At 39.1% G+C, this 23,086-nt stretch overlaps 3 protein-coding genes across 5 annotated transcripts in view; all 3 read left to right on the forward strand.

The window, feature by feature from the left end:
- Window positions 1-4,470: 4,470 nt before the first annotated feature.
- hmx3b (H6 family homeobox 3b) lies at window positions 4,471-6,544 on the forward strand. Its single transcript, XM_043712208.2, has 2 exons — window positions 4,471-5,055; window positions 5,154-6,544. Exons 1-2 carry the CDS (start codon window positions 4,761-4,763, stop codon window positions 5,756-5,758), a joined length of 900 nt encoding a protein of 299 aa, XP_043568143.1. The 5' UTR covers window positions 4,471-4,760; the 3' UTR covers window positions 5,759-6,544.
- A 2,929-nt stretch (window positions 6,545-9,473) lies between these two features.
- On the forward strand, window positions 9,474-17,616 carry hmx2 (H6 family homeobox 2). 3 transcript variants are annotated; one of them, XM_043712668.2, is made up of 4 exons: window positions 9,474-9,626; window positions 10,666-10,829; window positions 15,597-15,862; window positions 16,911-17,616. In XM_043712668.2, exons 3-4 carry the CDS (start codon window positions 15,598-15,600, stop codon window positions 17,447-17,449), a joined length of 804 nt encoding a protein of 267 aa, XP_043568603.2. In that variant the 5' UTR covers window positions 9,474-9,626; window positions 10,666-10,829; window position 15,597; the 3' UTR covers window positions 17,450-17,616. The 3 variants fall into 3 exon arrangements, with proteins under 3 accessions (XP_043568603.2, XP_043568602.2, XP_043568601.2); XM_043712667.2 differs by lacking the exon at window positions 10,666-10,829; XM_043712666.2 differs by lacking the exons at window positions 9,474-9,626; window positions 10,666-10,829 and having other exon boundaries at window positions 15,398-15,862.
- A 2,666-nt stretch (window positions 17,617-20,282) lies between these two features.
- Window positions 20,283-23,086, forward strand: part of bub3 (BUB3 mitotic checkpoint protein) — a 37,366-nt gene continuing 34,562 nt past the window's right edge. Inside the window, exon 1 of the mRNA XM_043712665.2 lies at window positions 20,283-20,467. The gene's annotated coding sequence lies outside the window, so the exon portion shown is untranslated. The remainder of the gene's footprint in view (window positions 20,468-23,086) is intronic.

The following is a 23,086-nucleotide window of genomic DNA, read 5'->3' on the forward strand; positions in this document are numbered from 1 at the left end:
CTTTAAATACCGAGAACTAATGGTATACTTCCCCGCCAGACTGGTCTGTTTCCAGCCACAGTAAGTAAGTTATCCCCAGTCATGAAAGAACGATTATGCCAAAAGGGCAGAGTTTCGCCGAGATAACCCTGCTCACACGACACCGAAGACAAATAGGATTGTGAGGTGTGGTTTCCAACTCTCACTGCTCTTACTGCAGCAGACAAAAGGTTAATTGCCCTTGGCTTACTTCTGTTTCTGTCTACTGACATGATTGTCATCTCTTTAAAAAGAAACTGAAAAATAAGAGGGAAAAAAGAATCATTCCCTAAAACGATATAAGTCTTCCACATTCAGGGACAACACCTAAAGTATCACGCAGCTCGTTTATCTCTTGTTTCAAGACTTCATATTACAAAGGAGCTCCCTGATGATAAGTATCTGCTGTCAGAGAGATTGACTGCCCTGATGGACATGTTCGCGGTTTCTGATGTCTCCTCCTTAGGGGTTGTTTTAAGACCTCGAAAGATGTACCTCTCTGATCTGTCTTCCCATAACCTGAAGGGAAATGATTAGCAACAACAACAAAAAAATCAGTCTGTAACACAATAGAGGGACGAAGGTGATCTCCAAGCAGCATCAGAGAGAACAATGCATTCCTTTAGTGAAAGTCATGTAATTAATAAGCTGGGTCGTGTAAAAAGAAACACATTGTCCAATTTAGATGTCTAATAGTTTGTTCTAACCACTAATTGCCGCACTCAAAAAGAAGTCGAATCAAAGTTTGTTAGTGGTGCTTTTAAGCATTGTTGTCTAATTTAGGAATTGAGTACTGCTGTAATATGTGCATGACATTTAATAATAAATATCCCGTTCATTTAGTTTGATACTGTTCACGATGTTATACCTAACCCTCAAATGTTCGTCCAAGTTCTTGGAAAAGTCACTGTATGTTTTGTTTAACTTTTTGGTTGCAGTACACTGGTGATTGCAGAATTTTGGTCTACATGCGAACTTTTTGTGACTTCGTCAGCAACACTTACAAACCATTATTTTCAAATAGAAGACTTTGGTGTGATTTTGGGAACTTTGTGTTATCCTTATATTAAATACTGCCTCAGTAAATGAGGAAGACAATGAATTCCTAAAAACAATATATGGTGGAAGAAAAGTACAGAGAGTTCATACGTTGAACTCTAAAATAAATCCAGGAGTGTGGGTGATTCTAGGTATCATACATAAACATTTACCTATCCCTTGAGAGCAACCTTTTCTCTCAAACATCAATCTATAATAATATATGCATGCATCTTCAAGGGCACTATTTACATCGCTGTTAATCTGTTTATCAATGCTAAACTGACAAAGAGAAACATTCTGTTGTATTTATTATGTTTGAAAGTGTAAAATAGTTATTGTATACTCTACTTGTACCATCTGATATCGCAGCACTGTTTCAAATAACTGGTAAAATAATTCACTAATAAGAGATTTAAAGTAATAAAAGACATGATGAACAATGGAGATATGAAATCTAAGAAAGCGAGGCCTAGATGATGTAGGTGAATATGATAAAAATAGGATTTTAAAACGATCTTGAACATTTCAAATGTATTAAAGTTGCTGGACCCATTTAAATTAAAGCCTTAAACTACACTCGCCTGTTGGTTTGCAAAATCTGGTAATTGTTAAAGAAATTATAGCATTCGTTACACATAAGGGCATTCCGATTTTAGTTTCATTATTACTGGTTATTCCACATAATTGTATCAATTACTCTAACCCTGCCGCACATTGTTGTTAATGTAATTAATGGTGTTGCATCCTATCCAGTTCCTATCATCATGAATATTAATTCAACTATAATATGAAGAGACGATGAAAAAGTTCCCAAATGATAACAAAGGCTAAATCTGTCACACGGCGGATTCGAAAGAATATCTGCGTACGTTGTCCGCATGTGCCTACACAAACTGAGATTCATGTTTTGATGTCAAACATTTCAGGGAGTGGTGTTACTGGCCGGTGTTTGAATGAGGAACTGCGGTGTTGGCATCAATCAGAAGAAACCCCAAACATATTCACGTTTCATTTGAAAGAAGTCACAGTCCCATTTCGAACATTATTTGGTTCATTCTTCTCCAACTTCATCTATTGCATGTCCCTTTTGATGACCCATTTTAGATTTGTTTGAAACAGTTGGAAAAACGTATCTTGTTTTCCATTTGAGCGTCTATGGATATTACAGTGTGTATGATCATTCACTAGGTGCCTTTAAATAACTAACTGGTTTGCCACCCCTCATCTCCACCCTCCCCTCCCCCACCCCGCCCCACCGCCTTGCAAATAATCTTCCAAACAATCGTGCTCAGTCTCCTTGACTATATTTCAGTTCGCAGGCAAATATGCAATATTGTAGAACAAAGGAGCTTTATAGCGTTGGCGTAATGAGGTTCGAACTTTAGAAGTAAGTCCAGTCCCTTTTATAATGAGTATAAACACGACAATCCTTCTGTGCGTGCAGGTGATTCTCTTTTTGAAAGACAAATTAATTGCAAATGCAAATCATGAATTACTCTGCAGCCCGTGGGGAAATGTATTGTAGTTGTAATTATCTTTGCAACAGCTACCTTTACTGCCCTGCATAATCGTTAACATGTATTTTTATATATAAAGTGATGCACCCATGATTCATTTTCCCCATAGATTTGACTAAATGTTTTCTGGGTGTCAAGGCGCGTAGAATTGCTTAATTTGCGTCTATCAGAATGGACAATAATGTAATTGTAATAGGTGCTGAAAGATAAAACGTTGTCGAGTTGTAGATGCCAGTAATTAAACATAAGAGCCAACGGCAAATACCTGGTATACTAGCCTGGTCGTTTATAGTACGATGCAGCCTAGTAACCAGTGGAATGGCACTAAGGTGTGCACATTATCATTCAGCCGAATGAAACGAAATGTATCATTGGGTAAACAGCTAAGGCCGCAGGTTGCAAATTATATACAGGGAAAGATGATGGGTATTTTAATTTCAACGCACAACCCATCCAAATGTGTTGGCATGTTCCTCAGTGCTATAACTTATCTGAATTATAGATAAGAGCTGGGCTGTAGTAATCATTGTCTATTATGTGCTGTCGGGCCAAACTGCAAATTGACGACATATATCCGCTTACAGTTCTGGAACATTATGTAAATATGTAAGTCATACAAACACTGTGCTGTATTCACCGTTAATGTAAAGGAAACGCATTTGTAATATGAAAGTATAGATAAACTAAAAGAAAACCTTAATTAAAGCTTTCAAAGCAAATACAATCGAATTCCCATGCAACACCCAGTTATGTCGTTAACCAAACTGAGCTGGCGCGCTGTATAGAATAAAAGATCTGTCGTGAGATTTGCAGCGGTATAAATTAGAATAATAATAATCAAAACAGGCAGTCCTTGGTTGACATTTACCCAAACCAAGTGCTATATCTAAGTGGTAGCTTAATATAAAATTGTTCTCGTTTACTGACAAAATATGTCACCTTCTTCAACTCTCCTGATAAATTAGCGCTGTAACATTTTTGAGTTTCCATTGGGTTATAAGCTTTGCCAAAAAATAATACATGAAAAATATTAGAGTCCTTTCTGCTTGTATTTTAGGAAGCATACATATGTGTACAAACAGTTCGACTTTGGTGTGTGTGTGTGGTAGGGGGTGGGGGTGGAACTGGGGGTTAAAGTCAGGCAAACAGTGAAAATGGTTTGTCTCTATTAAATGAACTCATGAGAAATACAGTATAACATTAAAGTGACATATGCGAAATCCTGCTTAAATCTGAGGTCACAGCATATCGGTTCTACTTATAAATCTTCATATACAAATTGGGCTTGCTTCCACAATAAAATTATTGCTATTTCTTGCAGTGCTACACTTCATAAAATCGCGTTTTAATGTGCCATATATCCCTGGCATATAACACTTTATCACGAAAACCTCACAAACTGAACGTCTCTGTTCAAACCCGCATGGAATACTGCCTACATCTCTTTTCGAATCTGGCTGCTTCAAAGGCGGAGTAGCTTTATTTTCTGTTATTACACCATCCAGCCAAGATAGAACCTGGACTTTAAATAAAGACAAAGCCTGGAAAGTAACCGATTCATAGAAACCAGGCTGTTTTGCTTTCCCGTTGTAAAATGCACTGCCTCAATGGGCACAAACCAAGGCTTGAGGCGCTCAAAGTGACAGAGGAGGAAAAGCCTGGGCACTTTAAACAAATTTCCCCTCCAGATGGAAATGAAGCAGCGTTTTGTGCCAATGGACAGGAGTAAGTCATTTGCCTACTGCTCGTCTAGTGGTGGTTTACAGGACGAGTTTCTTTTGTGGTATTAGTCTCGTCCTCATTTGCTGCCTAATTGGACTATATAAAGCCAATAACAGGCGAGCTCTTATAGCCTTAAGCGAAGCGCAAAGTATAGGGAGGTGGACTCATTACATGCCATTCTTTTTTTTCCTTCGGTAATCCTATTTGCCATTGTGCGTGCCCAATCGCCGTATACTTTCTGCATTTAACTTGTATGACATTTTTATTTCATCATTATCATCTGGCGCCAGATTGAGGCTGAATGTCTCCGACTCTGTTGCAAATTGCTGTGGAGTTCCACTGTCCCCACATGCAAAAGTTTGGTGCGTTTTTCTGAACTCACGGGATTCTGAACAACGCGGTCCGCTTTCTTGCCCGAGCCTCCGCACGGTGCCTGCAGTGTCTGCCCGGAGTCAGGCGGCCATGCCTGAGACAGCAGCGCAGGAGAGTCCCATCGCGCCTAAAGAGTCCTCCTTCTCCATCAAAAACCTGCTGAACTGTGATCGAAAGCCGTCAAAGCCTAAGACTTTGCTGTCGACCGTGAAAGGGGTGGTCGAGGGCGCGACTTTCTCCTTACCTCATTGCAGGGAGCCCGGCTTCCCCAGGTTTGAACTCCCAGCTCAGAGGTTTGCGCTGCCGGCGCACTATCTCGAGAGGTCCCCCGCCTGGTGGTACCCCTGTACACTCACATCAGGGGTGCATCTCCCGCGGACTGAAGGTAAGTGATCTTTAAGCATGTTCTCCTTTCTAATGCCCAGCTTCCTAATCGCTTTGGTCTGCAGCGTGTCTAACGCCAGTGCTTTTCTATCCTGCTAGTTGTCGAGAAGAGCAGCGGATGTGCCCGAGACTCCTCCCCGGACAGGGACTCTCCCGAGCCGGCCCTCAAAATCGAGCCGGACCGCAAAGAAAAGGAAGACGCCAAAAGCCTGGAAGAGATCGTATTGGAGGAATCGAGCGACGCTGAGGAACAAAAGAAGGAAGATAATAACAGTGAGGACTGGAAAAAGAGGGCGGAAAGTCCCGAGAGAAAGCCCTGTAGGAAGAAGAAAACTCGCACGGTGTTCTCCAGGAGTCAGGTTTTCCAACTGGAGTCGACCTTCGACATGAAGCGTTACCTGAGCAGCTCAGAAAGAGCAGGGCTCGCCGCCTCTCTCCACCTGACTGAGACCCAGGTGAAGATCTGGTTCCAGAACCGCCGCAATAAATGGAAAAGGCAGCTGGCTGCCGAACTAGAAGCAGCCAACATGAGCCACGCGGCTCAAAGGATAGTCCGGGTGCCTATCTTATACCATGAGAACTCGGCGTCGGAGTCTGGGAGCCCTGGTAACGCACCAGTCACCCAGCCATTACTAACATTCCCACATCCAGCCTACTACTCACATCCTGTAGTCACATCTGTACCCCTCCTGCGGCCAGTCTGATTTTATTTTAATATTTATCTTGTTATTACCTTTTTTGTAAGATTAGACCTAGTAGTTTTGAAGCAACGAACCACAAGAAGACCAGCTGTAAATGTCTACATTGCTCACATCCTCCAGCTTCAGCTGTACCCCTTTAAAGGCTACTCTGGGTTTATCAATCTATCCTCGTTTTATTTGGCCAATTCCGTTTTGTAAGATTAAGCCATGTAGTTTTGAGACGATCTGCTGTAAATGTCTTTTTTTGTAAGTACTTAAAAGGAGTGGTGAAAATGTTGTTCCTTATTATGGTTTCACGTATCTGTGCAATATTGTACTATAGAAGTTAAAGCACTGTTTTGGAGTTTAAAGAAAATCATTGCAAGTTGAAACCCAATATACATTGGTCTAAACTGGAAGAACGTGTGACGAGTAGCGACTCTGGACGCTATCAAGTTTCTAATGTCAAGGCGCTTTAACTGAAGGACAATCAAAAAATATTTAAGGTTCTTTTTATTTATTTAATGAATGTATCGTTTACGTGGTGACAACGTATATTAATTTACCTGGATTGTAAATTTATTGACAGAGGTCAAAAGATAAAATTTCTAAATTTTTTCAAATAATACTGTTCTGATTATTATTTCTGGTTATTTCACCAGATGTAAGATAGTTATTTACTGCGAGAATAATTGGTGTTCTGTATGTTTTAGACAAAAAAAAGAAAATAAAATACTTGCGTTTTTGATATTGTAATGGCGAATTTTGTTGAACAGACTTGTTGTGAACTAAAATAAAATGTAAGCAGTCTTTGTTACTCAAATGTGTAGTTTCGTACAACCATTGACTCAAGAAACAGGGAAACTACTGTTTTGCTAATAAAGTATGAATAACAACGCTTGCGGCCAAAAACGACACGATATTTGCAAATACCAAAACATCATCAGTTGAAAAGTGTAAAACCTCATGGCGTCCATACTTGCGGGCACAATTACTTAGCGGGAAGACGAGCTGGATTGATATTTTGGATGATGTGTACCTAATCTGGGGATACGTTATTCTACCTGGCCAAAGAAACCCTACCTCAGCTTTTATACATTTTTTGAAGCATTCTTAGTCAACTATTATCTGATATAAGGTGTATTTTATTTCATGTTCAGTGTAGTGAGGTTCTTGTTTATTTGGTGAGCCACATTTAGCAATACAATCTCGGCTAAAGTCTCCTTCAACGGCGATATAGCATTGAAACCTCAGACAGTGTTTAATTAAACTAACAAGTTAGGAAACTGCTGTGCAACCGATATAAACTTTATTTTTCAAACGTCCCTTCAATTGACAGTGAAGAATATTGGGAGGATTAATTAAATTCGCCAAGGGTTTGCTACGCTGAGACTATCTACACTTACATGTATAAACTGTCGACATATTTCGCAGTAGCTGGCGGGGTCAGTTACAGTGCACCTCACCTGGTAAGTGGTTGTACACACAGGATAGGGATCTATTTAATAATTAAATAATAAAGCTTTATGCTAAATGACAGTTCGTTATTATTAAATGAAGCTGCTACATGTACGAGGACTTTTATATGAGAGCTTTATTCTATTCAACTGCCATTGCTAGATCAAATACAGACCAACTGCGTTTAGTAAACCACTGAACGCATAGATATGTGCCGGTATACTAAAAATATATTTCAACCATTCCCATTTTTAGAGAAGGTCACAGTTAAAGTCCTTTACAGATGAACAACTCGAGGTTATTCCGTGTGCATTTTTATGGTTGACATCCAAGAAACCAGCAGCATCATGTTCTGATTTTCAGATAACATTGCTGTTGGTTTTTCGCGTGAAAGCTGTCAACAGAGCTGTCAGATGATTCACAAGTGCCAGGGCGCTAATAGGAAGCTCTGCGCCTTTGATTGTGTTTTAATTTGTTATGCATCGTGGCTGAAAATAAACATAACACAGAAGCCAAAATATGTCGCTCCTTGTGTGAAGTAATAACAAAAATTGGGTCTTGTATTGTTGGCGATACTAAGTTTATGACAACAGTGTCAGCATGAACTTTTTAGGACGTTTATACAGCAAACACACAACCGTTTAATCAACAGAAAACAGCGACTGCAAATATGCAAAAGTACTTTTACTTTGTATTGAATGTCGTAAAAGTACCTAGCCCAACCTAATCTTAAACTCTGTCAAGAACTGGCCGATAAAAACAAGGTTATACTTAATATTTTGCCCGTTGACGGCATTTTAAAATTGATCAAGTTGTAGAGCATTTTCTAACAGACGCTCTTGGACGAGAAAGGCGTGGTACCCTGTTACAGATGTTGCTTTACTGATACAATAATGGTGTTCTACCGAATCATTACCAACCTGTAGGAACCTGCTTCACGCCAATAATCAATTCAACTTCACAAAAAATAAAGGATTAAACACAATCAATGTTGGATTTTTTTTTTGTCTTTGTGTGATTCGCTCCACGCTCCCTCTTTCATTAAATTCTGTATTTACACAGAACTACGATCTGTTTCTTAATTAAGACAATATTGTAATATAATGAATATACAATCACAGTTTTGATCATGCGATTATTTTAAATAGAGCTAAACCAATTAACTATAATTCCATATGGAAGATTTACGCTTGCAACAATCAAAATTACTCGCAATACTTTGGCAATTTTGTCGCTTCACTGTTACTAAGTTCTGTCTGCTCAGACGCGTTTCAGTTTTCCAGGTTTTATTTACAACAGTAGATTGGAATTTCTTCAAATTATCAAAATTCCGGTTAAAAAAAATTGTCAATTTGTTTCCACTCTTGTTCTTATATCATTAGCACTAATGTTACTGATCCAAAGAAAACATTTGACAAAAAGATGTAGACTTATTTCTTGTTCAGGTCTTTCTTTCATTCATCCTTTTGGCTTTTGTTATAGATAGCTTCCCATCAGAGTTATCTTAGCCACCAATGTTACTCCTCATCCATCCCCCTACATAAATAATTTTCTCGCTCGACGCCTACATTAATCAGCAGACAGCTACTGTTGAGCGAAAATTGTATTGTAAAAAACCTTCTGAAAATCACTTTCATAAACCTGTATCGATGAAATTATCTTGCTCAAACATGCAGCTAAGAAGCCTTTAAACCATTATATAGTAATCCAAGAAACGTTTTCATATGAACACTGTTCCTTCCGTTATTCGGCAGAACTTTATTTTTAATAGAACATGAGTGTTTGAAGCTTGTTTAATGGTTGTGAATAATTACTTAAGCAGAATTTACACAACCGTCATTATAATAGAAAAAAATTGTAAGTTATATATTTATGATAAATATGAACCATGTTTTAAAGCCGTACTTTCAAAACATTGGCTTGCATACAGAGAAAGGATCGCTTTTGTTACACAAAGTCGTTTGTCAGAAATCAGAGGCACAATATGTACAAAGGTTCATCATGAATGTGAACAGTCCCTGCATTGCACTTAAACGTTCCGGTCTCCAAATCTCTGCATTTGTTTAATCATTCCTGCTCATTTCAGTAAACATGGCTGCAGATATGCCGCTGTCATGTTTGTACCTTACACACACATGTATTTTTTTTTATTTGGTGCAAAATACAGGGAACTTTTGTATAGCCAACACTGCAATCATTCCAAACAGATATAACCTTTCCATCACTCCCCCAGAACAGGCTTCAGAACCACCGTGCAGACCATTTGTGCTGAGCTCAGTTCAGCTTCGGCAGCCTGCGGCTATTTTACAGTTTAACAACTGCACTAATTTGCGTCGAACTGTCCAAAATATCTGTTTAACTGCGGCATTAATCTGTGCCTGACTCTCAATTGTACTTAGTAACTTTCCGGGGGCAAATCGGTCGCATCTGATAGGTCAGTATGTTTGGTTGCAAACTTTATTTGTACGTAAAATGTGTTTATTTGATCAAAATGGGGTCGAGTTGCAAACGTACTTCGGAGATAATCACGTTCCTGTATCGACTTGGACGATGCAAGCTCTGCGAGGGGCCATTAAAGAGCATTAATAGATTGGCATAGCATTATGCTTTAGTACGTATTGATCGCAAAATGTCTGTAAAATATTGTTTCAATGAGCTGCATTGTTCATCGTATGCTCTTGGAATCTTGTGACCTTGGGTTGTCAGCAACGAGGGGTAAAAGGAGTCAAAATTAGCACATGATACCAGGGTGCCTTCAAACATGCTCTCTGAACACTCGCTATATTGTTAGACTCATCATATTGGTAACAAGCAAAGTCAGAATGCAGTTCAGCTGAATGTCTTCATTCGCTGGATGTATTTTTGTCTCTTGTAAAGGCATCTCTCAAATAGGTTGACTCAGTAATTAACCGGGATTCACACCCAATTTTTTAAATGCTGCACAACAACATCATTAGATAGACAAAATAAATACCGGCCCCCAAGTATCTACTGCTCAGTTGGGAACTAGCACCTTGTTCTACCTGGAGTGAGACTTGAGCCCTATCGAGCAACACCCGGATCTATTATTTTTTTTAGAAACGCAGTTTAAAGAATCCGTTGCACCTCCGAGTCCCATTCGCCTCAGTGATGGAGTGTAACCATCAGATTTTCATCAAAGTTCTATTAAGTGAAACATAGGTTGCAGGGCACCTCTGATTGAAACAGTTTAAATTTTAATTGTGTTTTTAATTTGACATATAGTTGCTGAAAAGAATGACACTACACGCTACGGGGCGGTCGATTTTCTTAATTCATCCCCGAGGAATTGATGAGTCTATCAGTCCAGTAGATTGGAAACCCATTAACGCTCTATGGTTTACGCGTCTTAGGTTGTTAATTGGAACTTGATGGATTGTAGCCCTTTGATAGGCTATGCTGATCTAATCTCGATGACTTCTGTTTTCCAATAAATTACACAATTCATTTTCCAGGCCCGATTACATAAATTGTACACCTCCAGGCTCCCGTGGAATAGGGAGGCTTTCTGCAGCCCGTTGTGAGATGTCATTTGTACCAAGAACAGCAAGCTTTTGAATGAAAATCGAAACATAATCAACGTTTATACTTAGAAAATTTATTGATATCATTTTCTTCGGTAATTTCCTTATTTTAAAGTTCGACGCGCCATACATCATAATACACACGTGTAAAAGGACTGTGTTTAATATTTATCGAAGCTTGATTCGCAGATCAAACTTGTTTATGACTTCATCTGTCACTGCAGGTGGAACCTTTGCAATATTCTAGGCGGTCAGGAGGCGATTTTCTAGCAGCATAAACCCACTGAAGATCTATTTTCATTAGCAACAATACGAGCCTGACATCCCCTATACTTTTTTGGGGGTGGGGAGGGAGGAATCAATTTTCTGTGGTCCTGCAATCTGTGCTTAAAGCTTAACAGGCGTGATACATTCGCAGTGATTGCAGAACAGTTTCAGTTTAGGTAGGTTACCACTGGCCAGGGTACAAAAGAAAATATCAGGGAAAGAACATATCCAAAAGCTCTAAGGACGTAGAACAGCAGAGGTGGGTTTAGGACGAACCCGTTTCAAAATAGGTGATTTGAAGCGCTCTCTTTAAGCAGATGCGCGCATTTTAAGAGGCTTTTAAATAGTTAAGGTGCACAAAATGCGCCTATTTAATACGTCAATGTAGATTTCACGCTTTATCTTTATTACCTTCCAACTCCATTCAAACATGGTTCCCAGTTTAGCTGTAGGCAATGTGTCACATGATGAAATGTTTGCTTCTGTGCACATATGGCGACGGATTTGGATTTTAGTTGAGTAACTTGAAGGGAAACTAAATTACCAGGATTTATATATGGCGCAATTAGTTTTTAATACAACTTAAGAACAATACTGTTGCAACTCGAGTATGGTACAATGGTAACTCGCTCCCGATATAACACTTGCAGCAAATGAATCTTTGTTATGCTCTGGAAAAGATGGAAACGTTGTTTTTGAGAAATGTGTTTAACATTACAAATCACACTGTCTGGAAGTTCCAAATAATTTCAAATCATTTGTACTAGTTTGTGTGATTTTCCAACGAGAGTTATCGCAACCATGTTTAGTGTCCGCATTAGGAACCTAGAGGATAATAACGCTCTGTTTGGAACTTTCTGCGGCAGCTACAGTTTCTGTTTGTAGTTTAAATACTGGATGCAGCCCCAAAGCCTGACTGAAAGCGGAATGAAGACTGATCATCCAGCGCTGTTTGCAAGGGCGCGCCACGTTAACGAGCTGACACAATGATTAAAGCTGACCATTTGTAATGTGTCGCGACCCCGCGAAAGCATGAAAAGGTTAATGTGGTAGAACGGTGCAGGGCTCTCACACCTGCCGCCCAGAGCAGGACAAGAGCTCAGCCCCTGTCAATCAATCAATTAACCGTGCCCTTTCCGCAGTCAGCTTTCAGCAGCCAGCACAATAATCAAGTAAACAAAGTCGAACTCTAATAAGATCGATTGGGGATTAATATAGAAAGCTTCAATGTTAGAAGCAAAGTATTAGCAAGATCCACGTTTACAAATAACACACGATACATGAAGAAGTAATTTTATTAGATACTGCTGTTTTGGAATTAGTCTAACGTAATAAAAACGCTCGCTTTTGGAGCAAGGTCCAAATATCTATGACAATCAAAGCATATTTATAAATCAAGATGCTTTTTGGCAGCTGTTAAGATTCAGTCGCCAAGGTCTGTAATTTATAAATAACATGAATCTAATTGTGATGAAAGTCAAGCTTGATGTCAAAGTCCTGCATATCGGATAAGTCAGATCAGTGTTTTTTTTATGTAGTTGATCATTACAGCCCACTGAAATGTTAGCTTCAATTAATCTCATGCTTACAAGACTCCACATTGTAATGAGATAATCAATAGAAGGGATCATGCTAAGCTTTCGACAATCCAGCAACTTTATGGGCAAGCTAGAACTGCCAGTCAAATCAGTAATGCGATACTTTGAGGAGTTAATGTACCTAGAAAGAGATTTAAATCTAATCAGCAAATTTCTAGTTTGTGTTTATTATCAGGACATTATTATCATTTTTCAAAATCATGTCATGCTATAAACTCTGCCTGGTCAGTACGGTTAATGTGTTATTCCAATTTTTCACATATCTGTACATCGGGAAATGCTCAGATTATGGGATAGGTGCATCTGGCTTCGATCAACCGGCTAACCAGCGAGTTCCTTAATTAAACCCAGGATTCAATTAGACAGTCATAAATTAATCCACTTCTTAATGTACATCTACCTCAACTAATCTAGCTGGGGTGTTGGAAATTTTGTCATCGATCAAGGAACTGATTAATTTATTCACTAATCAACTGACTGTCCAATATGCACCACATACATGTGTGTTACTAGCGCTTGCATATCTGTTGGCATTTGAAAACCTCTACACTTTGTTCACTGTGTCTCTGACAACAGCTGCCAATGTTGTACAACTTCGCTGTTCTATAAGATCTATTGCGAAGTGTCAGTAACATATACAGTGACAGTGATTAGAAATCGTGGTTAAGACTTATTATAACGTGGATGTTTTTAAAATGTGCTTTCTATGCTTGGTCTTGAGTACTTATGCGCAATCCGTATTATTTGATAAATTGTTAAGTACACATTAGATGCAAGTCCACAAATATCCAGCTGCACATCTCTATTTATTTAGTTCAACGTCTGGAATTTTATTTCGACAACTAGACATGCAGCTCTTCAAATGCTTTTATGAATTCAACTTCCGGAAACTTTATTCCAGTTAGTTTGCTTCTATCCCTGACCTCAGGAATGGAACATGAAATGGCCAAAACACTATAATCTCCGTGGCGAATTAACCATCGATCCAAGCATAAAGGAGGGTTCGTTTAACATAAATTATTCAATCTCGTCCATTCCAATAGGAAAGGCAAGTAACTGTATCTGGCCACTGGCAATCGCAGTCCAATTGAATACTAACGATGAGTTTTAAAATACTAGCATCAATTCCGTTTACTAAGTTGTTTATCTTCTTTTTCCTCCTGTCATATCAATAATTTGTCGAATGTCTGTTGCGATCTCGTATTGCATCTTGCCCGTCGTCGCCATGCTGCCTGACGCCACGAAATGTGCATCCAATCTAATTGTTGTACCTGGTTCCTGACCCTCTAACCACACTGAATCTTAGTTTTCAGTCAGTTTATAAACTACAAAATCAACTATTCATAAATTCAACCGTGCGTTAACGCAACTCTTATGCCAAACCCACCATTAAGGGAAAATAAGCATCCTTCAGTTCTCCAGTCTTAGAGTGCAATATTAGATGGCTCTTGTTTCCAGCTCCAAACGATTGGACAAACCGGGAAACAAATTTACAATGATCGCTTTAGTTAGCAGTCAGACTTTGGTAACGTTTAAATGGCTCCACCTCAACCAAACTTGCCCACCATTTTCCCATTCAATAGTACTACCCTAATGTTATGTTTAGTTATTTCGCAAAACTTGATCGTCGCTAAGTGACCAAGCTTATTCAGCCTTCGGTTAAGGACGATATAAGATGAGAGTAGGTTCCATTCACATCTTTAGCAATCAGAAATCATCATCAACCAAAATCAATCAATGTTTGTTACTGGTTTAAGACTATTGGCCACCCATTCTATCTTCCACAGACTGGTAGCCTGATTTGATCCATAATGTCAGTAAGTGACGGTCTCGATATGCAGCCACCGTACAATTGCAACCGTAGACATGAAATCAGACTACGGTAATTCAAATCCCGAATGTATTTTGCTATTTGCTGAATTTGTCACCATTTTCCACTATAATATTAATGGCTTCAAATGAAATTACGATCCTCGTCTCCCCCTACATTAAACGTGACATGAAAACTCAACTGCAGTCTTATTTGTATTTTTAAGAAATAATTGTTTCGTGGTTTGCACATTGCAACATATCCCAACTTGATTTTTATTTGCTTGGAACACTATATTACAATCTGTTTCACTCACAGTCTAGTAACTGCTCACACTACCAATCCTCACTACTGCATTGTAAATAAAAGCGGAAATGCTTGCATCAAGCCAGATCAAATCTGGTTCAATGGGGTGAAGACGTGTTCACCATTTTGGTATTTTCTGGATCTTTCAAAAAGTAAAACAACGTGAATTTTGCGAGTTAATTTCCCATGCGAAATGTATTAACCCTGAAATTCGCCAATAACATTTCATGATTGTGAAAATTCGGCTTCATCGCGACTAGGCAGCCTTTACCTTAGCCCACACCCACTACCTACCTAACCGTCGCCCCAGAACCTTAGGTACAAGTCATTTACTAACTGAAACCACCAATCTTTTTAAGCCTGCAACTGTGAGTAGCCTCAGTTCTGATTTTCAAGGAGTAATAAATAGTTTTCTCTGAGGCGAGGATCTGGCCAGTCACATTGACCTGTACTGCAGCCTTTAGGTCAGTAAAACTTTAAACACATCAGAGTCACCACGTGTGCCTATTGGGGCAGTATCTATTGTCACCTAGGATTGCATCATCTTTCTTCAAAGCAAGAATGTTTTTACCATCTCAAAACATCAACAATCAATCAAATTCTTGGCTTAACCTAATCATCCCTCAGCTTGTGTAAAGTTCAAAAATTTCCGGGACTGACTGCTGTTTTTGATTGGCTGCAGCAACTCAAACCTACATGCAAATCAGCCAACGCCACTGCCTCGGCAGCAGATCAATACAGGTTTACGGGACGCCGAGAATGCATTCAGCCCGTGCATGCTCAGGGAAAACGACTGCAGAACAAAGCCACAACAATTTACGGCGCCTCACACTCCTACAAGCGATTGTAAGTAAGTTTCTTTCCTTTTTTCATGAACGCAGAATGAGCAACAAAGACGACATCACAAAGTGTTCCCCTGCCCCGATCTCCAGCTTTACGATACAGTCCATACTTGGGACCTCGTCGGAGGAAGAACGCACAGGTTGCAATGACAATGCAAAGGTAAATGCGAGGAAGCGCTGTTTGTCCGACTCCTCGGACGAAGAGTTAACCGAGGAAGGATACAAAGACCTCGCCTGCTTCTGTTCTGACTCTGGCCCCACAGAGCCCTGTCGCAGACACCAGACTATCAGCTACACTTGTGTGAGTAAGTGAAGCAAGAATCTTTATATTTACGGTGCATCATTACCTTCTACTTCTTTCGGCGAATAGCTTTGAAAAAATAATTTTGTTTGAGAGATACAATGCCTTTGCCCCTTGAATTGGATTTTGTTTATAGCGCTCTCTTATATAGTTTCCTATATGGTATATGCTTGTCTCTTGCACGATTATCGCTAACGTCCAAGCAGGCACCAGTATTATCGGCCACGTCAATAGCGACTCTTACATTAAAAAGTGAAAATGCTGAAAACTCTGGGCAGATCAGATACCATCAGCCGACTGTTTATATTTGGGATGGGATTTAGTCGGTAAAGCTGCATTTTGCAAACGTAAAGGGATTTCTTACTGCGGACAGAAAACATTCACTCAATTTGTTTTCCGCACCTAAATTACACAAAATAACATGGTCATTCAGTAAATAGAATACAGGGAATGAAGTTTAACAGTTACATGGTGACTGGAACCCAGGTAAGACAACAAAACTTCTGTTTCTTCCATCGTTGACAACATATTGACTCTGAATTATAACACATCTACACGACTATTTATTGAAATCAAATTTAACACAGTTTATTGCAATGGAAATTAGGCAATGCGCTTCGTGGTCATATTTAGCTGAGCGTTTGCAAAGCCAGATTAACCGAGCCAAACAGCGGCGATTTGCAAGACTGACAGTAAATATAGGTGGGACATGTTTGGGGTTCTTTGCTAATTCATTGCAGAGATAGCTAGAGAATTAGAAACGTGTTTTCTTATCACCAAGTGTTAAATAAAGTTCATTCTTTTTTGACACTTTGTATAATTTTCGTTATACTTAAAGGGAGTTCCTCATAAGAAGCTTCCAGGGAGTGACGCATGTCATACGCTCCAGAATGAAGGAGAATTTAAAAATAGTGAATTCTGTATGAGTCCATTATTCTGGTCGCATAGACAGTACGAGTGAATTTTCTTTTCATTTAGAGGTATAGGTATAGCGAAAAGATGAGGATCACAAAGAATGTATCTGAGAAATGCCATTTGTTTTTGATTTTTAGGTAATACTAAAGGAGTTGGCACCGCTGGCCAGGAAAGTGCGGAGAGAAGGCAGCAGTACCTGTCGCAAGATGGTCAGGTTTACAAGGAAGAGAAAGAGAAAAATTGCATGCAGACATCAACAGACAGACAGAGAGAGGGAGACAGACAAGGGAATCCGACCAAGAAGAAAACTCGCACTGTTTTCTCTCGCAGCCAAGTCTACCAACTAGAATCCACCTTCGACATGAAGCGTTACCTTAGCAGCTCGGAAAGAGCTTGCCTCGCTACCAGCCTCCAGCTTACAGAGACCCAGGTCAAAACCTGGTTCCAGAACCGCAGGAACAAGTGGAAGCGACAGCTCTCAGCAGAACTCGAGGCAGCCAACATGGCCCACGCGTCAGCGCAGACTCTGGTCGGAATGCCTCTCGTTTTCAGAGACAATTCCCTTTTGAGGGTTCCAGTCCCCAGATCAATTGCATTCCCAGCTCCTTTGTACTACCCAGGCAACAATCTTACAGCTCTTCCCTTCTACAATCTCTACAACAAAATCGAATACTGACATTTTCTGCTCCACGTCTCTTTATAATTGTTTAACAATTAAATTGTATATTTATATAATATCCGTATCTGTTTAAAATATATCTTTCTTATATGCAGCCACTTGCATAATTATAAAGACAATGTGCTTCTCTATAAATTGTATTAAATATACAGTGTATATATGGATTATTTGCAGTATTTATTTGAAAATCAGATACTTAAAATTACAGACGGGCGCAATATGATAAAAACGTTAATACGAACGTAACGATCAGAATATGAAAAACACACATGACGAAAAATGTACAGTACGGGTTTTAAGAACATTTCTTCATGCCTAACAGGGAACCACACTATATATTTCCGATCTGATGGTATTGATGGACTTTGATTATAGGAATTCATTGTGACATAATAGAATTTTTGACAAGAGCAATGAATAGGCAACAATGACACAGAAGAAATAATATTCATGCATTTTCTTTTACACTGAGACTTGGTTCACTCACCAAAAGAGTCTGGCATAATGTTATTTACATTAAGGATGCGGTATATTAATACATTGAAAATCTGAAACAGAGAAAACATATCTTAAATGTTATGTGCACTGTTACGGGAAAGTTGTATTTCCAAAGCAATATGTTTTTGTCTTAGCTGAGCCTGAAAGATCGTGAGCAAAAGGTTATAGCTTGGAGTTTTCACAAGCAGTACTTTCAAATCTTATAATTTGTATGACAAAATGAACACATAAACCTGAAACATAAAAGTAATAATACAATAACACCGTCCAAATATGGATACTTCAGATATTTTCCTATTCTTAAATTCAGTACCTTTGATATAAGGAGTAAGTTTCGGTTCAGGATAGTACATTGGGTAAAGGTAAGATTAATCCAGGGTGTTCACAAAATGTTGAGAGGCATTTTTTTATTTAAATAATTTATAAAGATACCTTTTCACTCTATTAAACTCAGTTTCAAAAATGTTAACAAAAATGTTAAACATTATTCACTGCAACAGAATGACAATCTTAAATAATAGAAAAGAGCCAAGACTGAAGTTTCGAACTAACTATGGAGACTGAGGCTCGTGACTGACAATTACATTTATCATCGACAAATTAGCGTAGTGCGTCTCTTAACATTTAAATTTAATATATTTATTATAATAATTTCGACACATTTTGGATGCAACAAATAATTAAGAAAATCTGGAGGAGAAACTTTCACTTGGTTTATGTGCATTTTTATTACGGTCATGCGCCACTTTGTAAAACATGCATTCACATTTCTCCTTGGCGAAAATATTACTAAGACGTTTCTAAGATGAATGATCATTATTTTCAAATATTGTTGAAATTGCTGATCAACGTACATGATTCGTAAATGAGATGCTTATACCCAGTTTGAAACTCCATATCTTTTTGCAACAAGTTCTGTTGCCTATCAGCATAAAACAAATTACGATAATATTTATCGTTTGTCATTTAATTACCCGTTCTCAAGATTGCAATACTATGTTCTCCAAAGATCATTTGTGCTTCTATTGCTTTTTACTAAATTGAATATTCACCTTCATTATGAAAAGGGCACTTTGGTTATATTTTTACTCAATTGAATTTTAATTGAAATAACAAGCGGTTCTTTTATTTGAAAGGTGCATATGGATTTTTTAATGTTATTGTTATAAACATGTTGCATAACAAGGCAGTCAAGACAAGGTCTAACTTGCGCTTGAACTATAGGATGGAATGTTAGACAGCGAATTTACAGTTTCCGAAAACAGAAAGCACCTGCTAATCTATCATTTTAATTAAAAAAACTTACTTTAAAAATAGTAACAGTTCATCAACATGATGCGCGACAGCAGGAAGATTATGATAGTTTCAAATTTTCCATTGTACAATATTATTCAATATAATGTACTTTGTACTTGCGTGTACGTGAATGAGTACACAACGAAAGTGAGGTCTTCGCTAGAATCAAACGCGACTTAAAGACAGTATATTAGGACATCTTTGTATAGCATTGTAGGCATTTAAACAAGAAAGTTCAAACAGATACAATCCTCAAACGTGACAAATTTAAACAATGCTTTGAAAGACAGAATGGGCGTGTTTCATCAAGAAAACCATTATGACCAATTGAAAACAATTCCAAAATCTTCAGTCATATTAATTCGTTGGATCATTTTTGAGAAGGGCGCAATTACGTTTACAGCAATAACAACAGGTACTCCAAATACATTGGTTTGCAATATTAACAAAAACATTGAATTATAGAAAATGAAGTACATGTATTGAAAGTTAACCACATAAATTCAAACGTATATGTCTATCTTATGAAGAGCGACAATAAGCTTTAAGAACATGCATTGATAATAAATGTAGATTAACTCAAAGTATTGATTATCTGGATAACACCCAGGAAGGTAACATTCATTTATTATGGTTGTGTGCTATTTACTAGCGATACACTCGGTATAATCTCTATGCGTACACGTTACAGTATTGCATTTCCATTAAAAAAGGGTTACTTCCTTCGTGATTGAAAATAAAAAAGCATGTAGTAAGTTACAAAATTTTAACATTGACATTAATATTATATGTTTATGAATACTATGTTTTTAAAGTATTTGAACTGTTGCATCTCTCCAAAGTTGCTGCACAACGTCACAATGTTGTATGCTTTGCCCTAAAGAAATCCAACAATATATTTTAAAATTTATAGTTCCTTTATAGGACCTTTCCGTCATTGATTTAAAAAATGTCCTTGTGTTTAAATGTTCCTCGTTCAAGTTGAAGTTGGGATATTGCAGCTTTGAGGAACTGACCTGGGCATAGGGAATCACGTGACCAGGCGCCCTAACATCACATCCGCCAAGCAAATAGGCGCTAAAACGGCCCGTGTTCAAACCGACCAATCAGAAGAAAGGATTGGGAGCGGCCAGGACGGGTACAGCGGCAGCGCCTTCTGGAACAATCCGAGTGAAATCAACGGCGGTTCGAGTTCAGGTTCAAAATAGAGAGGACGAGAAGGTAGGTAGCGGGGGATGGGAAACGCGAAGTTGAAGGCCGGTTGTTCACATAGTGCGCATGGCTGGCCCTGTCTCTCTCCATCACATCTCCGGCGTGGATTGTGCTGGAGGCCGCTGGCGCCGTAACCACTAGGCCGGAGCTGCCGCACGCGGCTCAATTTTCGTGTCTGTTCGCCCTAGTTTTCTGGCGTCGGGGGAAGTGAATGTATCGTTACATCGCTATCCCATTTCTGCCAAGTCAAAAGCCAGCGAAATGAAGGGGATCTGGGTTTTGGGAATTTAGTCTTGAGATTGAGCGCCGGCATTCACATCAGGTTGACGTGGCGGCCATCTTGTTGATCGGCTATAGTCCAATTCTAGTTTCCAAATATTGTGGCCTTTTGCAAACAATAATTCCTTCATTAGTTTTTTCACGCAATGTTTAAAATTCCTTCAACTAGTATTTGACGCTTGTATGGCTAATTCCTTCACTACTGCTTTGATAACTTACATAAATAGAAGAGAAATGTATAATTAACAACAGCAGGTTGCCCCTTGTTTCTGTTGTGTTACTGACAGTCAGAGATGCTAACTGCCCATAATCAAAATGGTGTCAGTGCTAGAAGAGCAACAAGGGGCACCAGTGTTTTGACCCGGGCACATGTTCTTTCTGGAAATAATATGCTGTCTTGTTTGTCAGCTGGACTGTCTACTGCAACATATTTGTAAGTGGGAGAACTTTTTTTAAACAAAGTTCAACAGTTTGTTGAAAGGTCATTCCTTATGGAAGAGGGAAATGTACAATTTACTACAACCGTGGAACCGCAAACTTTGGAGGGATGGAGAGATGATGAGAGTTTATGAAGAAATTTGAACAGGGATGAGGGATTTCTATTGAGTGTGTTGTTCCTTTAAAGACTTTGTAGATTAATAAGGGTGGGTGGTTTTTGAGTGGAGCTTGTGGGATGTACTGAGTATCAGTTTTGCATAGCATGGTGGGTGGGATGCTGCCTCAGAATGCATTGGAACAAGTGTTTCAACAATACGTTATTATGGATGACAGAACAATTGGCATTTGGTAGGTTGATGAACAGGATATTGTGCTTATTACTTACTTCAGCAATATCTGGCATGTCTACAGGAATTTAAAGCAGTTATGCTATGGGAAATAGCAACCTTATGGTGTAGTGATCATTATGGGTAGGGAATCTTGGTATAGAGTGTCATGATGATGTTTTGGTACTAAAAAAACACACACAAATGGGGGTAACTAGCTTCTTTAATGAGCAGCTTAAAGACAAAGTAGTCCAAAACCAGGTGTTTTGCTCATAAATTATTTTGTGTGCAAGTCTGTGATATGGTGGAGTGTAGATTCATCCATGCTGACCAGATATCCTAAACTTATCTGGTCCTGTTTCCCGCATTTGACTCATATCCCCAAATCTTTCCTATTTATGTATCCATCCAACAGATGCTTTTTTAAATGTTGTAATTTAAATAACCACTTCCTCTGGCATTTCGTTGCATACATGAACCATCATCTGTGTGAAAAGGTTCCCTTTTAAATCATTCCCCTCTGACCTTAAACCTATGCCTCCTAGTTATAGACTGCCCTACCCTGGGTTGGGAGGGGGAGGAGAAGAAGGGAGGGGGGAGCAACCTTGTCTATTTGCCCTATCCATGCCCTTCATGATTTTATAAATCTCCATAAGGTCACCTCTCAGCCTCCCACGCTTCAGGGGAAAAAGCCAGACAATTCAGCCTTTCCCTATAGCTCAACCTTTCAATCCTTGTAAGTCTTTTCTGAGCCTTTTCAAGTTTAACAATGCCTTTCCAGAACTGAATGCAATACTTTAAAAGTGGTCTAACCAGTGTCCAGTACAGCCACAACATGACATCGCTCCTATACTCAATGCACTGTCCTCCTCCTTCACCCTGTCTACCTGCAACATCCCTTTCAAGGAATGGTGCACTTGCATCATTAGGTCTCTTTGTCTGGCAACACTACCTTAGTTCTACCAGCTCTGGTTTGCCTTAGCAAAATGCAACACCTCACATTTATCTAAATTAAACTTGTGTCACTACTTGGCCCATCTGATCAAGGTCCTGGTGTAATCCAAGATAACCTCCTTCACTGTCCATTACATCACCAGTTTTGGTGTCATTTGCAAACTTACTAACTATACTTCCTATATCTACATCCAAATCATCTATATTAATGATGAAAAGCTATGGGCCCAGTACCGCTCCTTTTGGCACACCACTGGTCACAGGCCACCAGTCTGAAAAATAACCCTTTAGCTTTGCTGTCTGTCTCAAGTCAATTTTGTATCTAATTTACTTGGCACCCATTGGATTCCATGTGGTCTAACTTTGTTAACTAGTCTACCATGCTGGACCTTGTTGAATGTCTTGCTGAAATTTGTGTGGAGAAAGTGAGGACTGCAGATGCTGGAGATCAGAGCTGAAAATGTGTTGCTGGAAAAGCGCAGCAGGTCAGGCAGCATCCAAGGAACAGGAGAATCGACGTTTCGGGCATAAGCCCGTCTTCAGGAATGAGGAAAGTGTGTCCAGCAGGCTAAGATAAAAGGTAGGGAGGAGGGACTTGGGGGAGGGGCGTTGGAATTGCGATAGGTGGAGG

Source organism: Chiloscyllium plagiosum, unplaced genomic scaffold (assembly GCF_037043375.1).
Source record: "Chiloscyllium plagiosum isolate Xiang-an unplaced genomic scaffold, Cpla_swu_hap1 HiC_scaffold_22, whole genome shotgun sequence".
NCBI lineage: Eukaryota > Metazoa > Chordata > Chondrichthyes > Orectolobiformes > Hemiscylliidae > Chiloscyllium > Chiloscyllium plagiosum.